At 57.3% G+C, this 26,652-nt stretch overlaps 11 protein-coding genes across 13 annotated transcripts; all 11 read right to left on the bottom strand.

The window, feature by feature from the left end:
* Positions 1 to 451: 451 nt before the first annotated feature.
* ABB37_00648 (hypothetical protein) lies at positions 452 to 3,673 on the bottom strand (the record flags this gene model as incomplete). The annotated part of the gene is made up of 1 exon (XM_015796931.1): positions 452 to 3,673. The coding sequence occupies one exon, from the start codon at positions 3,671 to 3,673 to the stop codon at positions 452 to 454; it is 3,222 nt and encodes a 1,073-aa protein (XP_015664939.1).
* Positions 3,674 to 4,240: 567 nt separating this feature from the next.
* Positions 4,241 to 4,898, bottom strand: ABB37_00647 (hypothetical protein; the record flags this gene model as incomplete). The annotated part of the gene is made up of 1 exon (XM_015796930.1): positions 4,241 to 4,898. The coding sequence occupies exon 1, from the start codon at positions 4,859 to 4,861 to the stop codon at positions 4,241 to 4,243; it is 621 nt and encodes a 206-aa protein (XP_015664938.1). The 5' UTR covers positions 4,862 to 4,898.
* Positions 4,899 to 5,445: 547 nt separating this feature from the next.
* On the bottom strand, positions 5,446 to 6,909 carry ABB37_00646 (hypothetical protein; the record flags this gene model as incomplete). The annotated part of the gene is made up of 1 exon (XM_015796929.1): positions 5,446 to 6,909. The coding sequence occupies exon 1, from the start codon at positions 6,853 to 6,855 to the stop codon at positions 5,446 to 5,448; it is 1,410 nt and encodes a 469-aa protein (XP_015664937.1). The 5' UTR covers positions 6,856 to 6,909.
* A 457-nt stretch (positions 6,910 to 7,366) lies between these two features.
* ABB37_00645 (hypothetical protein) lies at positions 7,367 to 7,678 on the bottom strand (the record flags this gene model as incomplete). Its single annotated transcript, XM_015796928.1, has 1 exon — positions 7,367 to 7,678. The coding sequence occupies exon 1, from the start codon at positions 7,619 to 7,621 to the stop codon at positions 7,367 to 7,369; it is 255 nt and encodes an 84-aa protein (XP_015664936.1). The 5' UTR covers positions 7,622 to 7,678.
* Positions 7,679 to 8,299: 621 nt separating this feature from the next.
* Positions 8,300 to 12,120, bottom strand: ABB37_00644 (hypothetical protein; the record flags this gene model as incomplete). Its single annotated transcript, XM_015796927.1, has 1 exon — positions 8,300 to 12,120. Exon 1 carries the CDS (start codon positions 11,762 to 11,764, stop codon positions 8,300 to 8,302), a length of 3,465 nt encoding a protein of 1,154 aa, XP_015664935.1. The 5' UTR covers positions 11,765 to 12,120.
* Positions 12,121 to 12,503: 383 nt separating this feature from the next.
* On the bottom strand, positions 12,504 to 13,858 carry ABB37_00643 (hypothetical protein; the record flags this gene model as incomplete). Its single annotated transcript, XM_015796926.1, has 1 exon — positions 12,504 to 13,858. The coding sequence occupies exon 1, from the start codon at positions 13,536 to 13,538 to the stop codon at positions 12,504 to 12,506; it is 1,035 nt and encodes a 344-aa protein (XP_015664934.1). The 5' UTR covers positions 13,539 to 13,858.
* Positions 13,859 to 14,337: 479 nt separating this feature from the next.
* ABB37_00642 (hypothetical protein) lies at positions 14,338 to 15,395 on the bottom strand (the record flags this gene model as incomplete). 2 transcript variants are annotated; one of them, XM_015796924.1, is made up of 1 exon in its annotated part: positions 14,338 to 15,395. In XM_015796924.1, the coding sequence occupies exon 1, from the start codon at positions 15,199 to 15,201 to the stop codon at positions 14,338 to 14,340; it is 864 nt and encodes a 287-aa protein (XP_015664932.1). In that variant the 5' UTR covers positions 15,202 to 15,395. The 2 variants fall into 2 exon arrangements, with proteins under 2 accessions (XP_015664932.1, XP_015664933.1); XM_015796925.1 differs by having other exon boundaries at positions 14,338 to 15,371.
* Positions 15,396 to 15,966: 571 nt separating this feature from the next.
* ABB37_00641 (putative protein kinase) lies at positions 15,967 to 20,157 on the bottom strand (the record flags this gene model as incomplete). The annotated part of the gene is made up of 1 exon (XM_015796923.1): positions 15,967 to 20,157. One exon carries the CDS (start codon positions 20,155 to 20,157, stop codon positions 15,967 to 15,969), a length of 4,191 nt encoding a protein of 1,396 aa, XP_015664931.1.
* An 806-nt stretch (positions 20,158 to 20,963) lies between these two features.
* ABB37_00640 (hypothetical protein) lies at positions 20,964 to 21,439 on the bottom strand (the record flags this gene model as incomplete). Its single annotated transcript, XM_015796922.1, has 1 exon — positions 20,964 to 21,439. Exon 1 carries the CDS (start codon positions 21,282 to 21,284, stop codon positions 20,964 to 20,966), a length of 321 nt encoding a protein of 106 aa, XP_015664930.1. The 5' UTR covers positions 21,285 to 21,439.
* Positions 21,440 to 22,223: 784 nt separating this feature from the next.
* Positions 22,224 to 23,386, bottom strand: ABB37_00639 (chaperone protein DNAJ putatative; the record flags this gene model as incomplete). Of its 2 annotated transcripts, none has more annotated exons than XM_015796920.1 (1): positions 22,224 to 23,386. In XM_015796920.1, exon 1 carries the CDS (start codon positions 23,349 to 23,351, stop codon positions 22,224 to 22,226), a length of 1,128 nt encoding a protein of 375 aa, XP_015664928.1. In that variant the 5' UTR covers positions 23,352 to 23,386. The 2 variants fall into 2 exon arrangements, with proteins under 2 accessions (XP_015664928.1, XP_015664929.1); XM_015796921.1 differs by having other exon boundaries at positions 22,224 to 23,371.
* Positions 23,387 to 23,973: 587 nt separating this feature from the next.
* On the bottom strand, positions 23,974 to 26,169 carry ABB37_00638 (putative ATP-dependent RNA helicase; the record flags this gene model as incomplete). Its single annotated transcript, XM_015796919.1, has 1 exon — positions 23,974 to 26,169. Exon 1 carries the CDS (start codon positions 26,068 to 26,070, stop codon positions 23,974 to 23,976), a length of 2,097 nt encoding a protein of 698 aa, XP_015664927.1. The 5' UTR covers positions 26,071 to 26,169.
* Between the last annotated feature and the right edge of the window lie 483 nt (positions 26,170 to 26,652).

The raw sequence follows: 26,652 nt of genomic DNA, 5'->3' as shown, positions 1-26,652 counted from the left end.
TAGAGAAAACAGTCGAATGAAAAGGCAAGAACAGGCCAGCGAGTGTCAAGGATGTTTCCCGCCTTTTCTCTTGACAGGAGCGGAATCACGCCATTAGAGAACCCGCAACGCAGCGCGTTGCGAACATGGAAAAGAAACCCAGGAGCCTTCACTTACGACGCGCAGACATCTAATGCGGTTAAGCAGCCTTCTCCACACCGATATTCATCCGTATTGTTGTTGGCTTCTTCTTTTTTTTGGAGCACTGGTAATGAGGAAAAAAAATAGTGTGAAAATCATCGGTAGAACACTAGGGATTGTGGAAGGTGTTTGTGCGGGTCACCTCGGCACGGTAGAAGAAAGGAGAAATACGCAGAGGAGATAGACGCAGCTTGCCTCTTGCCCAAGTCGACATAACTCTCATTGCCGCTTCCGCCCTCTAACCCGCGTCACCTTGTTGAAGCACTTGAACCTACACTGCTTGGTCGTCGACGGGTCCCACTTGGCAGGCGACGCGCAATGCCTCGTTACACGTGCACGCCATTGCCCAGCTGCAGTGCAGCTCTCCCAGCTCTCGGAAAGCCCACTGGCTCTCTTCTTGCATCACCTGTTCCGTGGAGACGTGGCCGCCCTCGCCGATTGTGTGCGGCACGTGGAGATGGAGCGCAAAATACAGCTGACCGCCATCCATGTCCGCTCCCCCGTTCAACGTAAAGAAGATAGAGTTCGCCGTGCAGAAGCGCACGCGCGAGCTTTTCGCGCCGGCCACCTGAAACGCCACGTGCTGCAAAAGACGCTCCTCCTGCTGCGCACGCGCCGCGCCGTTGGAAGCGAGTCGCGTGTGAGGGATGACGGCGCACAGGACCCACGGAGTCAAGCCCCGCCGCTCCTCGCCGTCGTCGACGGGGGAGGAGAGGACAGAAAACTTGTGGCCGCACCACGACACCCGCCCTGGACGGTGCGTGTTGTCGGTGAAGATGAGCAACGTGGCGGGGTAGCGGGGGTAGCAGGTGATATTGCGCAGCGCGTGAGACAGTACGTAGCAGCCCGTTTCTCGTAAAAAGTGGAACTCTTCGAAGAAGAGCGGGTCAGAGTCGGAAGTACGCCCGCTGCCCGTGCAGCTGGCCGAAGGGTCCTCGTAGAGCTGAATCTCACGTGCGCGATGCGTGTAGTTGAGAAAAAAGGGCGCGCCCGAGCACGTTAACGACGCGGATGCAGCAGCAGCTGCGGCAGTACGATCCTCTTCCTTCCCCGCGAAGTTTGCAGTCGCAGCGAGTTCCTCTTTGCTAGAGCGCTGAGGTGTTGCCGGCGCCACTGGCGGAGAAGCAGAGGCCGCATCCGGGCTGCCTGGGACGGGCGATGCAGTGCTGTGCTCTTCATTCAGTCTACGACTGCTGTGGTGTTGATGGCGCCAGGGGACGAGCATGTGCAGCAGCATTGCCCATCTTGAATGCAATCCAGATGTCTCCCCGCCTCCATTGCTATTGCGTGTGGTCGCAGAGGGCGAGGCAGCTTCCGATGCAAGCGACGGGGTGCTTGTGGGAAGCGCCGCCGCAGGGGTCTGCACGCTGCTTGGCGGATTTGACGGTGTCTGGGTCGCCGCTTTGTTGTGCTGGGGAATAGCCATCGCAGACTGCGCTTGCTGCTGGTGCTGCTCGGACTGCATCGGTGGCTGCGGCAGTGAAGTGCGTGGAGCCTGCGGTGGTCGGCCTGCCAGACGGGTATTTCCCGTGCTGCCCTGACCGAGATTGCCCCCAGGTGGGGTAGAAGCGTGGGGGGCCGCGGTTGGTTTCGGCGACGGGGCAGTGCCAACTGCCGCGCCTGCCACCCGCCTGTCCCCGCCACCCCCGCCCGCCGCCGCCGCCGACGATGGGATCGGCAGCGCGCGCGTCGAAGTCGCCGTCGACGTGGCTGCTGTGCCGCGACGTCGTGCGCCGAGCGAAGAAGCGGCAAAGAGCGCCGAGGTGCTGCCGCCGCTCTCCCTGTCGCTCTTCACTTCTACCCGTAGCACCTGCGGCGTTGACGCATTCCCCAAGCAGCTCTCCAGCAACAGCGAGCAGCGGCCGTACATGCTCCAAAAGGAGCGCTGCAAGATCCAGGTAAAGCAACAGCAGGTGTAAAAGAGAGGAAGGTAGACGGCACGCTTCGCCCGGTGGGTGCCGGTGTCCGCCCCTACCTCGCTCGCAGATGACAGTGGTTCATCATCGGGGCTGGAGGACGCGCTCGAGTGGACGGCGTCTGCCGCGTCGGAGGAGGCGTTGCCCACGGCGGCGCGCAAGGGAAAAATACGCTGCATCGTATCCGCAGCCCCATTGGTGGTATTCGAGGTGGAAGCAGTGGTATTCACCGCGACAGCGGAGGTGGCGTCTAGGGGAGAAAACGCCGGCGTGGCCCGAGGAGCGGCAGTCTCCTCGCTGCTGTCGGTGCTGTGCGGATGTGTGTGTGCCCGTCCAGAGGAGGAGCGCGCCGCTGGACCTGCTGGCATCGGCGACCGTCCTGCCGGCGCGGTGCTGTTGCGGCATGTTGCGAGGGTGTTTCCCTCCATCACCTGCTGCTCCGAGAAAGCACCTTGCGACTCGGTGTACATCTTGTTAAACTCACGACAGTCCTCAATGAAGCGGCTGTCGAACAAGCCAAACGAGGTCCAAACGCGCTGCAGCTCGGACATCTCGCACTGAATGCTATAGCTCTGCCGCATCACGTGTACGTAGCACAGCACATCCAAGTAGTGCGACGTCCACTCAAACACCTCCGCCAGGGTCTGCAAGAGGTAGACACGGAGCGAGAGATTGGCGTACAGGATAAAAAGAGCGTACAGCTCCAGCGGCAGCTCCCGACTGAGGATGCGGACCAGCAACTCCTTGACCACGTTGTGCAGTCCTTGGTACCAGGCACGGCGCTGCGGAGTGAGGATTTCGGCCCAGCGAACGGCGTAGAGGTGCGGCGGCACCTGCGGCTCCCACTGCCTGGGGGGAGAGGGCGGGGACGAGCTGGAGGCCCACCCGCCCGCCTCCGCTTCGCCATCTCCCGCACTCGACAACGGAGGCCCCGGCTGGTAGGAGTAGTGGGGGCCAAAGAGTTCGTACCAAAGCACCGTAAAGCCGCTCAGGTAGTTCGCGTAGGCTTCGCCGTAGTTCAACACGTCCATGGACTGCTCCCATCGCTGCATGGGGGAAAGCGTCTCCTCCTCTGGCATCTTCGACTCCTCCGCACCGCTGCTCGACGGCGCAAAAGAGACGCTACCGGCGGCGGCGGCGAAGACTGCCGAGGCACTGCCGATGTCGGAACTCGCAACGTTGACGGATACATTTGCAGCAACCCCGCTGGACACTCCCCACAGCAGTGGCACGCCGCCGTCGTCGCTACGCTTCGTTTTAAGCTGCTCACCTTGCTGCATTAACGACGCCCGCTCGCGCGCCAGTGTCTCGTACACTCGTTGCTGCTCTCTACGGAAAGACGGCTTGGCGGTGGAGGCGAGAACCGTCATAGAGAGGAGAGAGAGGGTGACTTTGAGGTGGGGCCCCGGCTGCTCTACCGCACCGGGGAAGCGACGGAGTTGTTGGATGCCAACGTCGGAGCCTTGCGAGGCCATCACGGCAGCGCGCAGATACGCGATGAGCCGCGGCGCAGCAGGGCGGGCGGCCACCTCCTCCAGGATGCACCGATGTGCTTCCGGATCACCGTAGCAGGCCATGCTTCAGTTCGTATTTTAGCACAAAGGTAGAAAAGAAAAGAGAGCGGAAATACTGTAGGCTTTTTTGTCGTGAATCGGCTCGATAAAAAAGGGGGGAATACTTCAGGGTCAAAAGCAGCCAAGTACCGCCTCCCTGGCCTTTATAGGTGAGCTGCGAAAAACGGATAGAGATCGCTTCGTGCGCCATTGAAGCGCTTTCTCAATGTGAATGAGACACATACACAAAAAAAGGCATGGGGAAGGCAGAGTTGAGGAGTGAAGTCAATGAAGCGGAACAAGAAAGCTTTAAAGCCAGGCATCTCGCAACTTCACAGACGTTTCAAAGCCCATCACAGGCAGCCAGTGCAACAGTTTTCCGCCACCCTTTCCACATTATTCCAACAGAGGGAAGCCTTTGTGTGCATCGGCGAGGCTGCTTTGCCAGGTTTGCCGTGCTCGTTTACGGTTCTTCTCTCATTTCCGCAATACACAAAGCACGTCGTTGAACGTCAACGAGAAGATGTAAAGGGAGCAGATCACAATGGATTTACGCCTATTCTATATAAAAGAACGGAAGTCACACCGCGATCATATGTTAGACTCCCTCTGCTGCTGCTGCTCCCTTTCCCACTGCAGAAACGGGCGGGTCTCCTCTAATGTCTCAAAGATGGCGCGGGCCCAGGGGTGCTGGATGTGCTTTCCGGACAAGAAAAAGCTGGCCAGATCCTTGCCTGGGTTCATCCGCTCGTACGCATGCGCCTGCACAATCATTTCGAGGAGGTCCATGTCCTTCACAAAGTGCGACTCCGCCGTCTCCTGCGCCTCGTACTCGTTGAAGAGGTCGCCGAGCTCTTTGCTGAAGGTGGTGTCGGGCGAGGAGGAAACCAGCTCGCACAGATCCTGCACCGCCTGCGTCTCCTGCTGCTTCTTTACCTCCTTCGGCACCTTCATGGCTGGGGAGATGTCTCCAATAATGCTCTCGCCGGTGTCGTGGCAGAGGGCCATGCGGATCATCTTATCGCGATTTAACGCCGTGTCAGGGCACATCATGCACATGAGGGACATACGGTACATGTGGTCGCTGATGGACTCCGGGTTCGGCAGCGCGTTATCCACCCAGCCGCGGCGTGCGGTATCTTTCAGTCGTCCCATGGTGTGTAGGAACTTGATGACGTCCCGCGCCGCCTGTGAGCCTTTTGTGAAGGACATAATGATTCTTGACGATGAAGGGATTTGTGGAGTTTCTGTTATTATTATCATTAATATTATTATTATTATTATTATTGGTGGTGGTCGTCGTCGTTGTAAAACAAAAAGAAGGCCACAACAGTGAAGATGAAGAACAGACAAGAGAGAGGGTGAAAGTCAGTTGTTTTGTTGTGGTTTCTCGTGATGACGCAGCAAAGTGTAGCCGGTCGCACAGGCAACGCGCTCTTCCACTTTCTTTCGCTCTTTGGACAGAGTGATTAGTGCGTGTACTGATCCTCTGCTTTATCAACAGCGCTTACAGTTGGTGCTGCACGGGCAGACACGGACCACGAAGAATGACAGCAAGGGTCCTTTGTACACTTCCTTATTAATACTTGCGCTCCAACTGTGCTTTCTCTCTTTTCCGATCGCTTGAAGTGTCTTCCACCACCAGCGCTGCGATCCAAGAGAGAGCCCAAAAGAACACCGCAGCAGCATTCTCTGTTCTCTTCTCTACCGCACCCTTGTCAAACACGCACGCCAGGAAAAAAAAAAAGAACTATATCAACAAAATAGTACAGAGGTGTTCCGATGGCGGCGTTCGCTCAGTGGTAGCTGACATGATGCTCGTACGGCTTGTTGCCCTGCGCATCGGAAATCGGCGCGTTAAAGTCTAGTTCATCCGCCAGTGTGCGTCCTCTGAACGTTGTCGTCGACCGCAGCAGCGCCGCGTCCTGCTGCGAGAAGACGCACATGAAGGAGTTGGAGGAGCCGTCGCGCGTCGGCGACGCACTCGCCAGCTCCACGTGCACATCGCTGTTGAACTCTTTCATGAAGCTCCATCGCTGTAGGTGCGCAAAGAACTCCTTGTCCGGTTTATTGGCCGGGTCGCACACCACGTCGATCTGTGTCATCTTCTCCGATGCGCCAAAGATGGTGCGCCACTTTGGGCGGTCGACGGTGCGGATATACACGGATTGGATCGCGTCATACTTGTAGAGCAGCAACTGGAGTTCCAGCTGGGCAACGGGTGGGATGGGTGGACGGTCCTTCAGCAGAGCCGGCAGATCCTGCGGCTCGAGACGCACCAGCGGCATCTTGGTCGTGTCGAAGGTTGTCATGAGGTGCACGTCAAAAACCCAATCCGATGCGCCTCCATCGGCCGACGGTGTCTTGAGCGACAGGTTGCGGTCCTTACTCTTCTGCCGCTTCATCTGAGTTAGCGTCACCATCTCCGGGTAGGTGATAAATTTGCTGCTGCGCTGACCTGGGTTGACAAGGATGCCGAGCTGCGGACCACCCAGGGCAACCGTTGCAAGCATGCTGAAATGCTGAATGCCACCGGTGACGCAGACTGGAAAGGGCAACTTGCAGAACTCTTCCCACTGCGACCCGGCGCGGGGAACGGGAAACCAGCAGGACTCAAAGGCCTCGGTGCGTCCCAGGTAGTGATCGTAATACTCCTCCATAGTAAAAATGGGCAGCACCGGCATACCATTCGGGAGTTTCAGCAAGGCCGGTACCCGCTTTTCTTCGCAGAGCTCCATCTCGATCCACAGCTTCTGCGCCTTTGGGAAGACGTCGCTTTCGTTTCTGATCACCTCGGTGCTCATCTCCGTCGTCCGTAAAAACATGTACACCTCCTGCCACTTGTCGTCGCCTGGCGGTTCGTTTCGCACGGCATCAAGCGCGGTCCGCAGACGGTCCATCTTGGACAGTTGCATTGTGTTCTGGGTGCTGGACATCACCTCCTGCAGCATCTGTCGCCGCTGCTGTTCTGGCACGTAGGGTGGGTCTTCTTCCGACGTGATGTTGCTCATGTCTGCCCCAAAGAGGGCCATGGCGTCTCTGATGCGATCGGGGATGTCCGTGGCTTGCTTGCGGTAGCCCTTGTTGGGCACGCGCGTCTGCCATCGTCGGAGCGTGGTAGTTGGCGACGGAGCGGCCGCGGTGGAGACGGCCGACAAGGCAGTCGCTATGCCTCCGCAGCAGCAGCCGATTGCTGCACGACGCATGTAAAGGTGCTACTGTCGCTAACTGTTTTTATCACTGTTGGCTTCCGTACTCCTTCACAACAGCAAAGCAGCAATTGGAAAGAAGAGAAAAAGAATGATACAACGGACAGTAAAGAACGCGAAGGCCTCATCACAGCTCGGGACCCGACTGTGGAAGCCTGCCGGCCGAGCTCGTGTTTGAGGGCGACAGAGAACTGAAGCTCCGAAAGACTCGTCAGTTGTTTCGTAATGGACCGCAGCAGCATATCAAAACGTTGTCTTCTTTCCTCGAGATCTTCTTCTCTTCTCCAAACAACCTGAACCCCCCAACGGGAGTATCACACAGTACCAGAGAAAGGAAAAAAAAAACAAATGAAACGCCAAAGCTTGGCTGCACCGCTACCAGGTGAAACAAGAACGCCGACCAGCACAGCAGCACAAAGCTTTTTAAATTACAAGGAAACAGCTGCCGTAAGGTGGGCAGGACGGCAACTTCCACGATACCGCTACACAAGGGCGAATTTAGCAGTCCTCAGCGCTTGGCAATGGGATCTACCATCCGCTCCAGCAGAATCCGCTCCATCTTTGCCGGCGGCAGGTTTTCGGCGATGCACAGGTACTCCAGCTGATCACGTTTCTCAATCAATGCAGCGAGCGTGTCCCGGTGCTGCGAGCGCATCCAGTCGTCCTTGGTCGTCTCCAGGGTCATAGTACCCTCATGCTTCAACAGCACCTGCTCCACGTGCGGCGCGTACTCCAGCCCCGGCCGTACAAACGGATCGCCCATTGTGGTCGAAGGAAAGCCGGCAAGAAAGAACGCAACGAGCCACTCAATCAGTTCTCTGCGGTGGGAAAACAAAAGGGAGGTTTTTGAGGCACGTGTGTGTGTGTGGGGGGGGGGGGGTGAAGACATGTTAGACAAGAAAAAGAGGCAGTAAGCAGCGGATGAGTACGTCCGTAGTAGTCTGTACGAGAACCATGATGCCGGCATATGAATATAAAAACACCTGTTCTCAAGGAAACTAACGCAGAGACACGACGCGTGTACCGCTCACACGGCACATTCTCGTAAAGCTCTAAAACGAGCCTGGTTTCTTTCTCCCATAGATGCGGTTTGCTTACCGAGGTCACCGACAGAAAAAGTGCGCGGTGAAAATCGGTTTCGTCAGGTGTGTTTTCTGGTTGTGCGGGAGATGGGTTGATTTGTTTGTGTTTTCTTTCTTTAAAGCAGTTGCGAAAAACGCATTCTAAGAGGACAGGAAGTCAACGAACAGGTGTGTAAACGACGCGTGGCCGCGCGGAATACGGTGCATCTAATGGTGTGTGAATGTCAGGCAGTTCAGCTATTGAATTCAGAAAACAAACAAAAAAAGAGATGCAGTTGTGTCAAATACAAGTTCTATGCGGTAGGTAGGGAGAGTATGAAACAGCACGGCAGCAACAGCAGTTTTCATTCTTCTTATTATTAAGGAGCGGTTCTATTCAAGTTTTGCTGCCGTCGGGCGGCGTGGCGTGGTGTGACGACGTCGTCAGCGGCTAAAACAGCCTTGTCTGGCTTCGTTGCGCGGAAGCGAGACGCCGCCGGCACAACCGCAGCGCTGTCTGAAGGCGTCTCGCCCGCTCCGTTTGTCGACAAACGTGTGGGGCTTTGTGGGTCGAGCGGCCCTGCCAGGGTGAAACTCTTCAACTCCTCCGTCGGGCACGGCCCCTTTCGTGCGGGAGACGGTCTGTTCGACACCGTTGCTCCGCTGTGTTCGCCCGCTGCTGTGGTGCTGGACAGACTCGACACGTTGATAGACGGGCTCCTCACCTGCGCAGCGGAAGAGACGTCGCCGCCGTCGCCAGAAGATGCGCGAGGAGGGGTGAGCTGCGGCTTGGGTGGTGTACGTGCACTCTTTGGAAGGCCTGCTCTTCGCGCACCGCGGGTTTTTAGATTTGCTGCACGGGGAGTCGAAGAGGCGGCCGCGTTGTTCGTGGCACTGCCTGGAGAGGCAGGAGCACGAGAACAAGAAGCCACCGAGTAGTCATCGTCTGCCGCTTTCAGCACCGAGGCACGCAGCATCTGCAGCTGCTGGCGCCTCAGTTGAAGCTCACGTGCGTACAGCAACCGCTTCTCCAGGTTTACGCTGCTCAGTTCCACACTACGCCGGTTAAGTGTAGGCTGGAAGGTGCAGTTCTCGTCTCTCTCGCCTGAACCCGCTGACTCAACGCCCGATTTGATCCCCGTCATGGATCGACGATGTCGCTGCACGTGTCCTTGATAGCCCTGCACGAGCTGCGCCGCAGGTCCTTTTTCGGGAGAGGCGGTGCGGGGAGCGGAACGTTGCTCTTTGGGCCGTGTTGCTGTGTCTGCGGAAGCGGAATGCGGCGCAGTCAGACCACCCGTCGAGTCGACGTTCGGCCCGTTCGTTGGCGTCACTTCAACAGGAGTCTCTGTTGCCTGCCGCCCCGGTGCGGGAGACCCAGAAGAACCCGCGATTCCTCTTGAACGATGATAAATGTGAGTCCGCAGAGGTTTGTGATCGACCGCAAGGGAAGACGCAGGAGCCACCTCGGCCGACAAGGAACCTTCCCTCCCTTGCCCGCCGTTTCTGGGCAAGATGCCCACTCCTGCCTGCCTGACCGAGTCCGTCGGCGTTGCAGACCGGGATGAAGGAACATCAACGTGGCTGCTGCCTGCACTTCCTATGGCAGCCTGTAGACGCGTTGCTGCCGCTGCCGCTGCAGATGTTTGCTCCTCCTTGGCGGAGGACCCTAGTGAGCTCGTGGGAGCATTCAGACGTTCAAGGAAGTCGCCCCGCGCCGCAGCTGCCGTCGCAGCAGGCGCATAACTTTTGTCGCTCGTCGGTGTGGGACTTCCGTGCGGATGGCCATTGCCGCCGTCGCGCCTTCTCTGCTGGGGCATGCACCATGGTTGTGGCCCGTTCTGCGCAATGTAACGCGCGAGGGCCGCCATGAATTCGTTCTTGGGCAGTCGCTGCTGCTCGTCGTCAAAGGAGGAGCTCAGCGCTGCGGCCACACCCCAGTCCTCTGGGTAGTAGCAGCTTACCTGGTGTTTCACCTCAGCCAGGCTAACCGTAGAAGACGTCGGTGCGACGGCGTACTTGTAGAAGAGCGCGCCGAGACGGATGCGCAGCTGCGCCTTGCGCGCTGCCGGGTCGAGAGACAAAGCTTCCGTAGAAGAGTCGCCCTGAGTGCTAGAGTCCGCGCCGCTGTGGGGTTTGGTGGAACCGGCGGTGGCAAAGAAGCGAAGAGGCACGACCCCTATTGCAGTTGCCTCCGGAGCTGCTCTATTGTTGTGACCGTTAACACCATGTGCGGATGCGCGCGAAGCGGCCGGGGCGAGGCTATCGCTGGGCAAGGGTGGCGCCCGCAGTGATGTGCGCGTTGTGCTGTGGCTGTCCCCCTCTCCCTCGCCTTCCTGATCACCCCGTGACACAAAAGGGCTGCTTTTCGGCCGTGCCGTCGAAGCACTCTTCGCGGAAGGCGATCGATTCAGTCCGCGTGTTGCGCCAGCTGCCTCCTCTCCCGTCCGCCTCGATGCCGCATGCGAGCCGTCGCGAGTCTCGCGCTCCACCGCATCCCGCAGTTGCGCCTGCCGTTGCTCGCGCGACACCGCCCACGTGTCGAAGCGATGGGCGAGGTCGTCTGCTTTCTCTGCCGACAGACGCAGCTGCCCGCCGACGACGTGGCGCTGCTGTTTCGCGGCGGCCCTGCGCAGCCGTATCTGCTGCCGCAGCAGGCGCTCCGCCCCGTCGCGGTAAAGCCGCTCGCCCGGATCAAATGGCTCGTGAGACGGCAACGTGCGAGCAGACGAGTTCCGCCCTCGGTGTGACCGCGACCGCGACCGTGATCGACTCTTCCGTCGACGCTGACTGTGACGGCGACGCTGGCGTGCGATGAGCTGTTCCGTCCCCACCGAAAGGGCAGGGCGAAAGGTGCACTCCTTCTCACTCTCCACAGCGCGCTCAAACCGGAGACGCTGCCGCTCCTCGTCGTACACCGCCTGATCCTCCAGGCGATCCTCCAGGGTGCAGTACGCGCCCGACGACGCGAGTCGCTCCGCGTAGCGCGAGATGGACGGCTGGAAGGTGCACGCCTTACGCTCCTCGGTCGCCGCTTTTTTCTCCTGCTCATCCTGCATCTCCTTCAAGATCCGTCGCTGCTCTTGTGCCCCGAGGTACAGACGACGACCGAGTTCGACGGCCTTCTGTGACACGTGGATTCGCTTCGGGTGCTTGCGCGCCTCCTCCGCGCGATCTTTGATTTTGTGGTACTTCTCCGTCTGTCGCAGCTCCTGCACCTTACTTTTGGCGAGCAGACGCGTCAGTGCCGGTGAAGTTGACTTCTGCCGCTGCTTTGGCTTCTTGGGCGGGTCCGCCGCCGCAACTTCGTCATCGCTGTCGTTCTTACCAGCACCGCCGCCGCCAGTACTGGCCGCCGCCGCCGTGGCATCCGCCGCTTCCTTCTGCATCTCCGCCGCGTACTCACGTGCGAGGTGACGGTACATGCGTCCCAGCGCTCGCGAGACGTCGTCCGCCATCTCCGGCTCCACCGTCGGTGTCATCGTACCTGCGCGGGGTGTCAGTCTCCGTGGATAGAAGGGTGTGCGTTGCGGCGACACATGCGAGGAGAGGGAATGTAACGCGGCAGTTGTTCCTCCACGAGGGGGCTGCTTGGCAGTGAGAGGGGGCGACGGACCGGCAGCGGTGATCTCTGACGCTCCTGGGCGGCGCGCGAGGCCGTGTCCGCGTAGCATCTGGTTCGTTTCGTAGGTCATTGGGTTGCCGCAGTAGTGGCCTGCCAGTGCCATGCGCGCGAGCTCCTCGACCACCTCGTCGGGCGACTGAACACCGCTGGAGGCGACAGAGTTGATCTCGCTGTCGGAGGTGGACACGTCCACCCTGTCTCGTCGCGTGTAGAGACTCATTCCTATGTTCTGTTTCGCGAAGCGTGTCAGTTAATTAATGCGAGGGAGTCAAGAAATGCGCTTGTTTGCGTGTGTGTGTGTGTGTGTGTGCGTGTGCGTTGACGGTCTTGATGCTACTTGTCGTCACTTGACCACGACGACGGTGCCGAGTCGAGGTGCGAATACAAGCTGACTTACAGAAGTGTGCAAGACGGACACACAGCCGGAGAGAGTAAATGCGCTTTCCTTCCCTATCTCTTTCTGATGATGCCAAAGCGACTCACGACGTCGAAGGGCACACGGGCGATAATAAAAGCGGCGAATGTGCTGCTCGTTCGCCTCTTCTCTCTTTATATATATATATGAGTGTGTGTACTTCAACGAAGGACAGATGCGCGTTGAACTCGCGACAGAGGAAAATGAAAAAGAATGGAAACGATGGCAAGTTTCGGCTCAGAAGTGGCAGCTACAACTCCCATGCGTATGCCACACTGAAAGAGATCACCTTGGGGAGCTTCGGGTGAAAGGGAAACCCACAAGATATCGTTTCGTCGTGGTGCCGAGCGGTGAAAGAAAATCATCGAGCACTCCAATTTAGCCTTCGCAGGACACGGAAAAGGATTGCAGAAGCGTTGCCGTCCATTTAGCCACAAGCCTGTTACCCGCACTCGTTAACGGTGGGACGGTTCCCACAGAAGATAGGGATTTTTGTCTCTTAAATCAGGGAACTTATTCGTTCTTATGCGCAACGTATTACTCCTCACGCCTCATCCTCATCGCACGACTCCCACTCCGGTTCAGCCAAGTCTTCCTCGGCGGCCTCGTCATGCTCTCCCGTCGCCTCCATTGCAGCACCGTCATCCTCTGGCTGCAAGAGCTCCAGCGGATTGGGGTGGTCGATGTCGGCCACCTGCGCCACCGCCGCCGGGCCGCCCATCTCCTGCACCAGCACACTAATCGCCGCGTCCACCTCGGCGAGCGAAGTCGCGTCGCCGCCGGACACGACCAACATCACACGCGCCCGCCGCAGCAGCCGCGCTGCGTCGATGTAGCGCCCCCGCATGCGAGCGCACTCGCCGAGCAGAAACCACACGTAGGGGTTGTTGTCGCCGTACTGGAGAACTTCTAATAGAAAAGAAAACGCCTCGGCGGGCTCCACCTGCATCAGGAGACGGGCCAGCTCGATTTTGGACTCGTAGGTTGGTTGGTGCTCTTCGCCGAGGCGATGCGTGAGGTCAACCGCGATGCGCAACGCCTCGAGCGCCTCCTCGGGTCGGCACTGGCTTAAGCGCAACGACGCTCGTAGCTGATGCGGCTCTACGATCTCGCTGTTGAGCTCTAGCGCCCGCGTTACCGCCTGCTCGCACTGCTGCTCCGCGTCGTCGTTGAAGCAGAGGTCCGTCAGGTACAGCTCCGCCACCGCACAGCACATCGTCGCCATGGTCTCCTGCAGCGTCTTCTTCATCTTCTTTTTGCGGCACCCGTGCAGCATCAAACTAGCGATTTCGTAGGCCTTCTCGTAGCACTTGAGCGCCTCAGCCGCTTCGCATAGCTGTGCTAAGTTCAAGTACTTGACGTAGCCTTGGTTTGGGTTGATCTCGATGGCGTGACGGAGCATCTGCTGGGCACGGGCAGGGTCCTGGGCGTAGTGGATCATGATCTCCGCATACGCCTCGAGCACCTCGTCGTTGTTTGGTGACTGCGCGAGTGCCACCTCGAAAAACTCGCAGGCGGCCTTCACATTGCCAAGATCCACCGCACTCTGCGCGAGTGCCAGGAGCGTATTCGTGTCCATTTAAAAAAAAGGAATTGACCCTTTTAGGAACTATATTGAACCGAAGGACAGGAGTCTAAATTGAAAACGGCACTAGTGTCAACGCAGACCGGACTCACGCCCCATGAACCGTGAGAACTGTACTTCTTTTGTGAGATACGGCAGCAACGTTCTCGTACAGGTTCCGCCTGCAGTGAAGAGAGAAACAACACAGACCTGTTCTCTTCTCTCGGCGTTGGCTACTCCGCGAAGGAGGACTCAAGAAGCACGCAGTTTCTCTTTCTTTTCTTGTATGAGTAGCGGGAGGTGAACCTCCTAAATGTGTTTGACGCCTCCTCGCTGCGGATCTCACTCTCCGTCAGCACGTTTATTCAGAGTTGACACCCGAGTGATGACACCCAATAAAAGAAAAGATAAGGGAGAGAGGACAGTGAGAAGAAATATGGGATGGTAGGTTTAAAAAAAAAAAGGTGCGTGTAAAGAGCTCTCACAGCTTTACCATTTGAGTCTACCACACAAAGCACAGCGCGATGCGTAGCTGCAAGTGGGAAGTAAACGCGCTTTTAAGATAGAACAAGATGGCGAGGCTTCTGCGAAAAGGTTTAGAAACCATCGCTCGAACGTCACGACGTCGTACCATTAAAGAGTGCGCGTAAGGCAACGTCCGCGCATGAGCTCTGATTTTTCTTTTATATATATAACACAGCACTGCCCTTTACATTCAAACGGACTCCTCTCCTCGACACTAGTATACATAATAGTAAAAAAAAAACAGGTGAGAGCAGCACCAGTCGGAGGGGGGGGGGGAACGAAAGAGCAGTTAGTTTTCATCCTCCTCTTCTTCGAAGAGCGTGAAGGCCTCGGCCAACTGCAAGCGATCGAACATGTGCGGAAGCTCCTGCTCGTACTCCACCTCCACCTGCGCCCCCGCGGCCACCTCATCTTTTTCTCCCTCGCTCTCTCCGTCTTTCGCACCGGGGGAGGCCACGCACTCTATGCACAGGACGCGGATATCGCGACGTGTCAGGTGATACGGCGCGTTCTCCAGCGCACTCTTGAAGTCTTGAAATAGCAGCCGGCACGTGCCCGCCTCATCCAACAGGCGGAAGATGCGCAGAAAGCCCTGCTCCACGTCGGTGCGGTTCATCCCGTGCACCGTCGCGTTGTCGGCGCCATCCACCTCGAACTCTAGGTGATGTTGCTGGAAGAACTGCACCGTGCGCACGGCGGCGTAGGCAAACGCGTTGTACTCGATCGAGGCCGCTGCGCTGTCTTCGTCGTCGATGACAGTGAACGAGGCAGTTAGGAGGTACAAGACTTGCTGCTCCGTCAGCTCAAACCCGCTCTGCAAGGCGCGGCGCACCGCAGACAGTGGCAGTCGTCCCCTTCCGTCAGGGTCCATGCTAGAGAACACCTTCACCATCTTGTTCGCCAGCATCTCGCGGTCGGGGTCTTCGACAACGGGCATGTAGTGATCGGCCGGGGGCTCCTTCGCTTGCAGCGGGTCCGTCTCGAGCGCCAGCGCCTTGAAGTACGCCGCGCTCCACTCGAGGATGTCCTCGGGCTGACTTCGCAGCACCTCACGTGCGTACTCCTTCAGTACATCGCTAAAGTTGGGCGGCAGCGACTGTCGCGGCTGGTACTGCGTCGCCAGCGTACGCTCACGAAATGTTTCGGCTGACATGTTCTGCTTCGTGGGGTCGCTGTTGTGGCTTCTCTTTCCGCCTGTCGTTAAGCAGGTGATTTCGATGACGAGGAAAAAAAAACCGCTACAGCAAAATCGTGTGAAGGTCCGTTAATAAAAGGAAGCGCAGATCGCCTTCCAATTCAATGCTGTCGTGGTGAAGGAAAGCTGCAGAGAGAGGTTTTTCGTGTTCTTCGGGAAGAAGGTGAGGGAGAGAGAGACACCAAATGTGGAGATGAAATGCATATAAAGGAATGGAGAACGACGCAACAGCAGCAAACTAAAAAGGTTTACTAAAGCAAGCCGCACAGGTCAGGTCATGCCAAGTACAGTTTTAACCGTTACAGCTGAGAACCACCAATTATGAGGTATATGGCGCAGCCATGCATATCACCTCGCCGTTTTGCGCTTCCTCTGAGGACCAGCGTTGGCATAGTAGTCGAGTGTCCGCTCTTCCTTCGATGAACGACGGCACCCTTCAGCTGTGCCGGTGATGTTTAAGTGATGGAAGTGACTGCTGGAAAAGGAGATCAAAACAACAAAAAAAGAGGTAAGAGCAGGAAACGAAGAGAAGCACACCGCTGCGTGCCCTCGCCTCGTTGTAATGAAACAAATTCTATGCACGATTGACGAATCAAACAGGCGCCTCTTGAAAATTCAATCCAACGGCCACCAACGAAGAACGTCAATGCCTCCTTTTTTGGGGGGAGAGAGAAACAAGACGTCACCACCAGCGGTACAAGTGCATCACCACACAAACTCAAACTACCCGTCGAAGGAGTCGTACAACAGGTGATTAATCGCAGGTGCGAGAGTGAAGGCGTTGTCCTCCACCAGCTCGCAGACACCGTTGTAGCGAATAAGAAACTTGCGCGTTTCATCAAACCAGCGAAGTTCATACTCATTGTTAACGAACACCTGCACCGCACCGTTGGAGAGCAAAAACGCGCTGAGGGTGCGATCTTCGTTAAAGCGGAACCACCGCACATACAAGAAAGGCTCGCCATTGCAGCTGTACGCACTGCGCGGTGCCTGGTAGACCGACACCGTGCCCGGCGTGCGCTGCTGCTTCATCATATTTGTGTCGTACGCGACGATGTCCTGCAGAGCTTGGAAGGCAATCTTCATGTCCGGCTGCCCCTTCGCCCTCAACAACGAGGTCGCACGGGTGCTGTCCGCCCCGTCGACGGTGTCCACCTGATCCACCACAAAAAACTGTCGCTCCAGCATCGAGAAGACCGCCGAATGCATCGGGAAGTCGCTGGTGAGGAAGATGGCACCGGTGCGACCAGGTTGAGCGTGATAGACAAACGCGTAGGGGTCCTCAGCGTCCACCGCACCACGACCCGCATCGGCCGCTGAATTTGGAAACAAGTAGAAGTATCGAATCCAGTCACCGTTCAGCAGCGCGTCTCGCTCCTCCGGCGTGGGCTGTCGCGCCACCGCCTCTTTGCGATCCTTCTTAAAACGCGCAAACGGTCTCCACGGTCCCTCAGGGAGGTGCTCCACCGGTCGTTGCTTCACCTCCAAGTCCTCCGGCCGCTGCGGCACATCTGCGGCGCCGTTTGCACGAGCGTCCGCAGCACGTCCCCGTAGAGAACGCGACTCCGATGAAGGGCTTGCAGATGAAGGCTTTGCTGTGGCAACGCGCTCCTGCTGCATCGCTGCGATGGACATGCGAGGGGGGTGGATCTGCGCGACTTCGTCCGCCCCTTCCACGTCAACGTCGAGGGCGGCGGCGGACCTGCCCGCTTCACCACCGTCACGACCACCTTTACCACGACGACGACGGCCGGTGTCCTTTCCAGCACGAATGCTATTCTGACTCGCCGGCGGGGTCGTCGTGGTGTTGCCTCCGACGAGGGCGTCCGACCCGCGTGGGCGGCCATTGCGGCGCTTCGGCTGCAGTTGTGGCGGCGACGACGGTGCCGGCACGTACTCCATGCCGTCGTCGTTCTGCGTCGCAGCCGGTGCGCTTTGATAGGTGCCTCGCCCGTCGACGTGAGGGGCGGCGGTACCCCTCGCGATTCCCCTCAGGCCTCTGTAGAGCTGCGACCCGCCCGTCTGCAGTAGGTGCTCGCGCAGCACACAGCTGTTGGGGTGCACAACGTGGCAGCACGAACACGTGCACTGCCGCTGGTACTCCTCGAAGCAGTCGGGGCACAGGTCACGGCCGCAAGGACAGTGAAAGTAATGAAGGTCTTTTTCGTCTGGCCCATCCGGCAGGAACTCGTAATCACACAAGTCACACACAAAGCCGTATTGGTACTTCTTGCTCGTCACCCGCGTCATCTCCTTGAAGCGATGCGGGTGTGCGGCTGACTTCTCCTGCTCCTCGGCGAGCCAGGTGATGTTGTAGCGCTCTTGGTCCTCCTCGATGGTCAGTCGGAAGCTCGCGAGCAACCACGCGTGCTCAATGAGAAGCGCAGAGGAGAGGTTGCGGCGATGATCAGCCTCGTCCTGCCAGACCACGTCGAGGCTCAGCTCCAAGGCAACACGCTGCGCTCGCTTTGACGGAAGTGGTGCGACCCGTCGAGCAGGCGGGGCCGTAGCAATGCCTCGACTGTCGGACTTACTAGGAAAAGAGCTACTCCTGCTGACCACCGGTTTGGCCGCCGAGAACGCCTGTGCGTCCTGCGTCGCGGAGTCCACTACTAGTTGCGGCTTTGTCGCCGTCTCCTTCGCCGTGGGGAGACTCTTAGAGGAAGATTGCGTGACGCCGTGCAGGATGGAGGAGGAGGTCTGCCGTAGCGACGTGTCGCGCGAACGGAGGTGAGGCGCCGTGCGGCTTTTTGAGTTCACATGAGTGCCATTCAGTCGTTGTTTGCCTTGCGTTGTCACAGCAGCTTCATCGGTGCTGCCGCTTATTTCGACCAACTCGACACTTCCGGATCGCTGACCTTCCTCTCGTTGCAGAGCCGCGGATGGCTTTGATTCGGTGGCGGACGCGGTCGTGGGGATCAAAGGTTGAGAGGAACCGGACAGCACCGGCGCGGAGGTCACCACGGAAGTTTTCGTAAGCGCGTTGTCGGCTGCATTGTCTGTGGCGTCTTCTTCGTCTTCTTGCACAGCCAGTCTCTTCGAATCTTCGCCTTCTTCCGCGATGAAACGGGAGTTTTTGCTGGCGTGTCGCTGACGTGAGCATGATTTGGATACAGATTTGGAGCCGGACTTGCTCGCTGCCCTTCCCAGCGGGCGGGGAATCTCAACGACATCCTCGTCACTTGTTTCGATTTCTTCATCTGTCGTCTTTCCCGCCTCCTCGTCTACCCGGTCATCAAGAAACATCGCCCGTGACGTCCTCGGCACCGTCGAGTGCTGAAGCCACAGCGACGCCCCTGCAGACGATGCACGGCGCGGCTCCTCCTTCACCTCTTCGTCTCCCTCCGCCGCGGCCGACGCGGCACGAGAGGGCCGTCGCGACGATGGTGCGGAGGCAGCGGCAATTTGGCCACGACGACCCGACCTGGACTGCCGCCGCTTCGCTGTCTCTTCGGCCATGACGATTGAAATCTCGCGAATGGGTTTGCTGCGCTTGCGGGTGCTGGCACGCACGTCATAAACCTGTACGGCGACTGCCCCGTCGACGCCGCCCTCGCCGCCGCGCTGCACCACCTTGAGAGAGCTTCGTACAGGAGGCGTGGTCGTACCGGGCACGTGCTGCTGTAGCTGCTGATGCACCTCCTTATCCTGCTCCTCTACGTTCTGGCTGTGCGAGCTATGGGAGTGGATTGTGTGAGCGTTGCGGCTGCCATCAGCTCCGTTGTTGTTGTTGGAGGAGGAAGACGAGGAGGCATGGTCGGGGCTTTGCACGCGGCTGTGCAGGAGGGAGGCCGTCACCCCGGCACTTCGCTCCTCCACCGCCCGCATCAGGTGCGCGTCATCGTGGGAGAGTAAAAAGTCGTCCTGCACGCCCAGAAACGCGGCGACGGCCGCGGGCGGGTAGCGCCGTCGCAGATTCCACAGCTTATTCTGCAAGATCTGCTCCACGGTCGGTCGCTTCTCCGGGCTGGCGATGAGAATCGAGTTGACGAGCTGCTTCAGGTCTTGCGAGACACCGACGCCGACGGGCCACTGCCAGTCCCCCGCCGCCACACGCCGGAGAAGACGCTCATTCAGGCGCTGCTGCGCACCGACGTCGTTCTTATTTTCCTTGTTGTGCGCGCCGCTGCAGCTGTTGGGTATTTCCTGTGGGGTGGCCTCAGTGCTGGCGCTGCGATGGCGCGCTGCCGCTTCCGCAGATGGGTAAGGGTTGCGCTGGGTAAAGATGGAGAAGAGGACGATGCCGAGGGACCAGACATCCGCCGCCACCCCGACGCTAACCCGCTTCTCCTTGTGCAGTGCGTTGTGGGCCATCTCGGGAGACATAAACGACACCGTCCCCGCCACCACGTCGCCCGCCGGTGGGCTGAGTGAGTTGCAGGCAAGTCCAAAGTCGATGAGCTTCAGATTACCGTCCAGATCAAACACGAAGTTCTGCAGCTTGATATCCCGGTGAATGCAGCCCTCCTCATGGACGTACGAGACCGCTTGGACGGCCTGGTAGGCCATGAAGAGCATTTCCGCCTCGCTCGTGATGCGGGTGCTAAGGAGGAGATCGTGCAGCGTGCTCGGCACGCACAGCTCCATGCCAACGACAATCAAATCGGCCGTTTTGTTCAGCGCACCAAACTCAAAGCGCGGCAGCAGCAGTCGGCCCTTGGTGCACACGCGACTCAGCACGTCTAACTCCTGCCGCAGCCGGGTGCTCTTGCCGGTAGATATCTTCAACGCAAGTCGCGGGTAGCCCTCACAAACGGCGCGGTACACCGTGCCGAAGGAGCCCTGGCCAATCCGCTCGCACGCTCGCACCTCCTTCACCGTTGCAGAGTCACCGGCGCGCAGTGCGGGGAAGCGCACCACCACCTTGCGGACACGATCGCCATCGTAATCGATCTCGTCCACCGTGCCCAACATGTTCGTCCAAACGAGAACTGCAAAAAGGTGGTCACAACACTTTTTATTATTATTGACGGCACACAGTGCGGACAGAAGAAGCGGCGAGTAAAGAGAGGAAGGTGGAAAGGGGCAGGCGTGGTGAGCAACAACAGCGCAGGCTTCGAGGATGAGACTGCGCCTATGCAGCTGGTGGTGGGGGGGGGGGGGTCAGTTCTATGCGTATATCTGTATGTCAGACTACTGTATGCGGTGATGTATGGGGTGTGAGTTGGGTAGGGGCACTTTACGTTGTTATATATATTAGGCAGTTGAACTGAGTAGCTGGAGAATTTACTCTGCGGTAAACAAAACAAAAAAAATGGTGAAGAACCGATGACCTGTAAATGCAAGAGAGCAACAGCAGCAATAACATTGAAGATCTGAATACACGGTGCTGCTCAGCAACGCAATTTTCTTGGGAGTTCAAAAAAAGGGCGTCGAAAACCTGGACAGGTTTGACGACCTGCTCAGTACGATAGTTGCCGCAGAAAGCTGTTCTTGCGAAGCGAGAGGCGGAGGAAGAAAAGAAGGAGGAGTTACAGCAAAAAGGTGGAGAATGGGGGAAAAGACAACTTCTTTGCCCAGCCATTTCAGTCACACACGTTGGAAAAAGCGGTGCATCACAGCGACCAAGGTAGAAATCCAAGCGGTGCGGCCATCAGCCGACCCAAAAGGAACAGCTGTTGCGGTACCGCTTCGCCCATTCCGTACAAGAAAAAAAGGAGGTTGTACTTTAAGCTTCTTTCTCTTTTTCTACGTCCGCTCGTTTTCATCGAACGCCGGACTCACTCAGCAGACGCCAAAGGAAAGAAGGGCGCGGCAGCCACGCGAACAAAGTCACAACGCGTCTCCGCATTCGTCAGGCACTGCAGGTAATACAATGAATCACCAGAGACGAGGCGACTACGAAGCGCGGTGCTGGTACCGTACTTCATCAGCAATGCCTTCATGTAACGCTGCGTGTCTGCCTCCAGTAGAGATGAGGACTGCCAGCTATCCCCTGTGAAGGAGCTAGTCACGAGGTAGTGCACCTGAACAGAATTGCTGAGACAGTGATTCAACAAGCGTAGCTCTACGTCGTCTGCAGTGGCAGATGTGTCGCACATTTCCGCTGGACGCTAGATGGAAGACTCACGGTGTCGTCAGGCACGGGGCAGCACAATTCAACCAACGGAGTCGTGTCAGTGTGAGAGTGCGCATGTGTGCCACCTTAGCCAAAACGTTTGCGGAAAAGCGGCAGATTGATTTAGTGTTATTGACTTTGTTTCAGATAGAAACCAAAAGGAGAGAAAGATGGGAGGATACAGCGGGCAAGTAATTGTGAAAAGGGGAAAGAAGCGTTTACTTCCTCTGCTGGGCATTCAGTCGTTAAGAAGTGTACAAGAGCGCTTACATCGCCCGTGAGCTCTACGCAGGAGGAGTGACAGTGACGACTGTCAAAAAAAAAAAAAAACCCGCAGCAACCCTTTGACTGCCATGCGACACGCACAGAGTCAGTAGCGCATTCAACACCATACAAGGTCATTGCGAAAAGGACAGGAAAAAAAGGAGAGCAACATACACGTTCATATTAGAAGTGTTCGTGTCTTTCTTTCCATTTTACGAATGCTTTTCTTAGTTATTCAGTTCTTTGCTCTCTAAGCGGATGCTGCGTGCGTAGCATCATCGCAAAAGAAACAAACAAATAAGAAACTGTACGGTGCAAAACAAAAAAAGCCTTCGGGCTCTCTTCTTTTGTGAGGACAACTGAAGCGATGCGATTTCAAACAAAACAAAAAGTGGTGTACAGAAAGAGAAAACATCCTTCTTTGGATTTCGAGCCGGCTGCGTGAAAACACGCACGGAGCGAAGCAAGACGTCTCGGTTTGTTGCTGCTGCTGTTGTCCACTCGGTTGGGAAGACAAACCACAAAAGCAAAATGAGAAAACAGTCGTCTGTACGAGGATTGGTAGTAACATACATCAATGTACAAAAAAGAGGGGTGAAAAGAAAAGGCTTTACAGGATGCTGGAATACAAAAAAAAAATGTCAGAGCGCTGCCTCCCTTACGTTGCTTTAGAAACACCGAAGAAGACCCGAAACGTCCGCTCAATCGATCGCTGAAGGTAGTACTCCATGGGAAGCTCCGCGGAGGTGTCCCGCATGCCACCGTATCTTCCACCGGCGGCCCTCGTTGACAGCGTCGATGTGCTGGCGCGGTGCGGCTCCGCTGCTGAGGAGATCGGGTTCGCAATGAGAAAGGTGGATGATGCGGACAGCGTTATTTGCGACGGAAGTACGAGCCGCTTCGGTGGAAGCCTCGATCGTGCGGTTGTTGTCGCGTTCGATGCTGTCTTGCTGAAGCCTCCGCGATCCCAGCCATCGCCGCTACCTCTTTGTCGATGACGCATCGAGCTCAATAGGGGGGCCGTGGAGCTGTAAACGGTGTCGCGACTACCGATGCCATCACCACCGTTATCTAGTCCGGCCACCTCAACGTCTTCTAATGTGTGCTCGTCAACCGTCCCAGCACAAGTCTGCTTTTCGCTACTGTCCAACACGTGTTGTACCCTCGTGTTCGGCGGTAGTTCGCTCGACAAGCAAACCGCCACCGCCGCCGGAGAGGGCGCATCTGGGTTCGTCGGGGGCGAAGGCCCGACGTGGTTCGCGGGGCACAGCAGCGGCGACGCGGACAACCGCGTTTGGCTAAGCGCTTGCGTGTGCAGCTGCCGCCTCCGCTCGCGCTCTCGGGCGTGTCGGGTGGCTTCTTCGACAGCTCGCACGTGGGCCTCACGGCGCGCCACCTCCTCCTGCCGTTGCCGCTCCTGCTCCAATAACGCCTCTTGATAGTTCAAGTCGTACAAATAGCGCCGCGCTACATCGCCCAAAACCTCGTAGGCCTCTTGGATATCCGTAAACGCTCTCAGGTTGGAAATGCATAGTAAGGGCACCTCTGTTTGCGGTGGCAGTGGCGACGAAATTGCGGCATTCGTGTAGCTGTTGTTGTCGAACAGTGGGGAGTCATGGAGAGGAAGGGAACCGTCCTTCGGCTGCGCACCATGTACGGCTTCCACACCGCCCGCTGGTGCTCTGTCTGGGTGATAGAGAAGCGCAAGACGCCGAAAGGCAGTTCGTATGTCATCGCCGGACGCGCGTGGCGAGACATCCAGCACGGCGTAATAATCTTTGAACATGTGTCTCTAGTGTTGATGCTTTCCGTTGAGTCGCTTTTGTGAAGAGAGGAAGCGATGATGCCAGGAGGACACAGTAAGAAGGAGTAAGGAGGGAACGTCCACACGCACGCCAAAAAAGTAAAGCGGGATCACGTCTCGTCGGTTTTTTTTTTTCAGGGGAAGGGAGGGAGGTGGGGCCTTCGCGTCTCTTCGCATCATAACCGAAAAGGTTTGAGGCTTCCTTGATGTTTCATGAATCATGTTCGGCATAAATAAGTAAGGCACCGCGCGGGATGGATGGCGACGTGGAGTGGAAAGAGGACGAACCATCCCCTTCGAGGTCAATCAGCAGCGCCAATCAATTAACCAGAAAGAGTAGATTGCCTTAAAACGTCTTGATAATTCGTTGTTCTTTCTTAATCCATTAATTAACCGTAAGTATTAGGCGAATCCAGCAATGAACACACTCTCTTTATTTTTCAGTTCTCGAACGCGCACCTTGTCGATGATGCAACACAACGGCATTGCTCCGAAAAGAGTTGCAGTCGCTCTTCCTCGCGTTGGAGAACAACGGGGGGGGGGGGGTATGTTTCTAAAACGTGAAGTGCACAAATAGCTCCGTATCTCTCCCAGTCCACTTCATCTAACGCTTCTGACGCGCCAGACGCACCTCCTTGCGCTCACGAACGCTGAGGAACGAGTTCTCAATGGCCTCCATGCCCATCTTCTCATCTACCACGCTCTGCCGTACCTTACCCCGGCGCTCCTTCTTCACGTAATAGCTGTCCTTCAGCAGTTCGTCGATCTCGGCCTGCCGCCAGGCCCGACTGCGCTCCGACTTGGACATCTTCATCAGCTTCAACGCCTCCAATTTCTCATTACGCTCGGTGCGGTGTCGCTTGTGCCCTGGATTGTCCTCACCATCGTCGTCCTCTGCAGCATCGGCGGCGGCCTGCTCCTCCGCCGCACGTTGCCGCTTCTCGCGCAGTGCCGACTCCATGCGTTTCACAAAGTCTGCAAACTCCGGCTGCAGAGGGATGCGCAGCACCTGCATGCGCTTAATCTCGCCGCAGTTCGGGATCTTAAAGAGCGCAAAGCCGTGAGTGAGGTCGGTGAGGTCGATGAGCTGCAGCTGGAAGATGTAGCGGCACTCATGCTCCTTGTACGCACGCAGGAACGAGACGAAGGCGCGGGCGGCGAGGTTCAGCAGCTTTTCGTTGTCACACTCCGCCCTGCGCAATGCGAGCACAGACGGGCTGTCGCACATGTCGCCCATCACCTCCTTCTTTTTGGCGAAGCGCTGACTCTTGCCGTGCAGTTTCGCTTGATGGGCCTCGTGAAGCTGCTGGCGACGTTCGCTGCGGGAGAGTTGCTTCTCGCGGTGTGCCTGATGAATTGCCTTTCGCTTGTCCGGCACTTCGGAGCTAAGAAGGGTGCGGCGTGCGTTCATGTGGTGCACCACCTCCTTCGCCGTCTCGATGCTGTCGCGCTCCTCGTCCAAGGCTTGCAGAGGGACGTTCTGCAGCCGCATAAAGTTCACGTACTCCAGCTCCTGCGGCATCAACAAGACAACGCTCTCCCCACTGCGGCCCATGCGAGCCGTGCGTCCAATACGGTGGATAAACGTGCTCGGGTCGACGGGCGGGTCGTATTGGATGACGACGCCGACTTCAGGAATGTCCAGTCCACGGGCCGCAACATCGGTGCAGACGAGCACACAACGCGTCCGCTTCGTCACCTGCCGGTGCACCCTCTGCCGCTTGTCCAGCTTCATCTGCCCATGCAGGGCAAAGACGTTGTCGGCGTCATCTCTGCATAAGACGGTCGCCAGCGCCTCGTAAAGCCACTCCACACTCGCGCACGTCATAACATAGATCAGCACCTTCGCGTCCTTCCGCGTAGCGAGGAACTCCAGCAGCCGGTCCAGCTTTTCCGACGCCCGTGTGAAGGCGTAGAAGTTCGACAGCTGCTCTGGGATTTGTGGCTTGGCAGAGTCGGAGGCGGCGGAGTTAAGCGAGTTGATGCGCACCGTGACCGACACAGGGTTGCGCATCCCGGCCCGCGCCAGCTCCGTCAACTCCTTAGTCTGTGTGGCGCTGAACAAACCGGTGCGGCGCTGCTTCGGCAGTCGCTTGAGAATGGCGTCCAACTTTGTTTTGAAGCCGAACTCCAGCAGCTTATCCGCCTCATCGAGAATGAGCAGTTCGAACTGACTAAAGTTGAAGAGGGTCGAGTACTTGGACGAAACGAGAAGCTCGAACAGCCGCCCAGGCGTGCCGACCAGCACATTGCCGCCCTGCTTACTGAACTCCTCCACATCGTGCTTGATATCACGGCCGCCGATGTAGCACTGATAGGAATAGGCGGGGAGGCCGTTGGCGGGGCTGCCGCCCTTGTACTCCTTCGTCACGAAGTGCAACATCCGCTTTGTAATTTGGAACACCTGCTGCGCCAGCTCACGCGACGGCAGCACAAAGACGGCAAAGACGGCGTTCTTATACTCTGCTGCGAATTCCCTGCAACGCGGGCGAAGCAGCACCTCGAGAGCCGGGATGAGGTACGCGAGCGTCTTTCCGCTGCCGGTGATCGCCTCCACGACGACGTCGTAGTTGGTGAGAAAAAGGGGAATGGTGCGGGCCTGCACAGGGGCCATGGAGGTGTACTTTAAGTTGTCCTTGAGAAAGGCAAGCGTCGGCTCGCTGAGCTTGGCGCCCTTCATCGCCTCCCACGTGTTCGCCATATTCCCCTGAGCTCTGGAAGTTCGAGAAACGTCTAAGACGAAAATATCTTTTTAGAGGAGGAAGGCGAATCCCACAGTCGTGTACTTGAGCGGTCCTCTAGGTTGTGGAGGAACACAGGAAGGACAAGAAAGAAGAGGGAATTGGTTTTTTTTTTTAAGGGAGATAAGTGAGGGTGGGGTAGGTGTGCTTTTTCTGCCTTTTGCAGTGAAGGATAGGCTCAGGATAGGGAGCGCAAAAGCCACGGCGCCTTTGTCTTTCCAATGTGGAGTTTCCCTTTGTCGCGGTTGCCTCGGAAGATGTTTTTTCTCATCCGAAAACGACTAGGATATGTTTGTTATTGTTTTTTCTACAGTGGTAGCTTCGGTTGACGGCGCACGGGGGATACGATTCACACCGCTTTGTTTTATTTGTTGATTTCGCACATTTTGGATTCCTTTGTTTTTGTAGAGTTTAATGAGGCGCTGGTCCATTGACGGGCCCGTGCCTAATGCTCAAAACGTGGATGCTGTAGACACACATACACACACATACATTGCACGTACATACACAACAACAACAAAACTTCCCTGTTGGTTCGTAAA

The sequence above is a fragment of the Leptomonas pyrrhocoris genome, assembly GCF_001293395.1.
Source record: "Leptomonas pyrrhocoris isolate H10 chromosome Unknown, whole genome shotgun sequence".
Lineage (NCBI taxonomy): Eukaryota > Euglenozoa > Kinetoplastea > Trypanosomatida > Trypanosomatidae > Leptomonas > Leptomonas pyrrhocoris.
The sequence above is the reverse complement of the archived record's forward strand: the minus strand, read 5'-3'. Positions and strand labels throughout refer to the sequence as shown.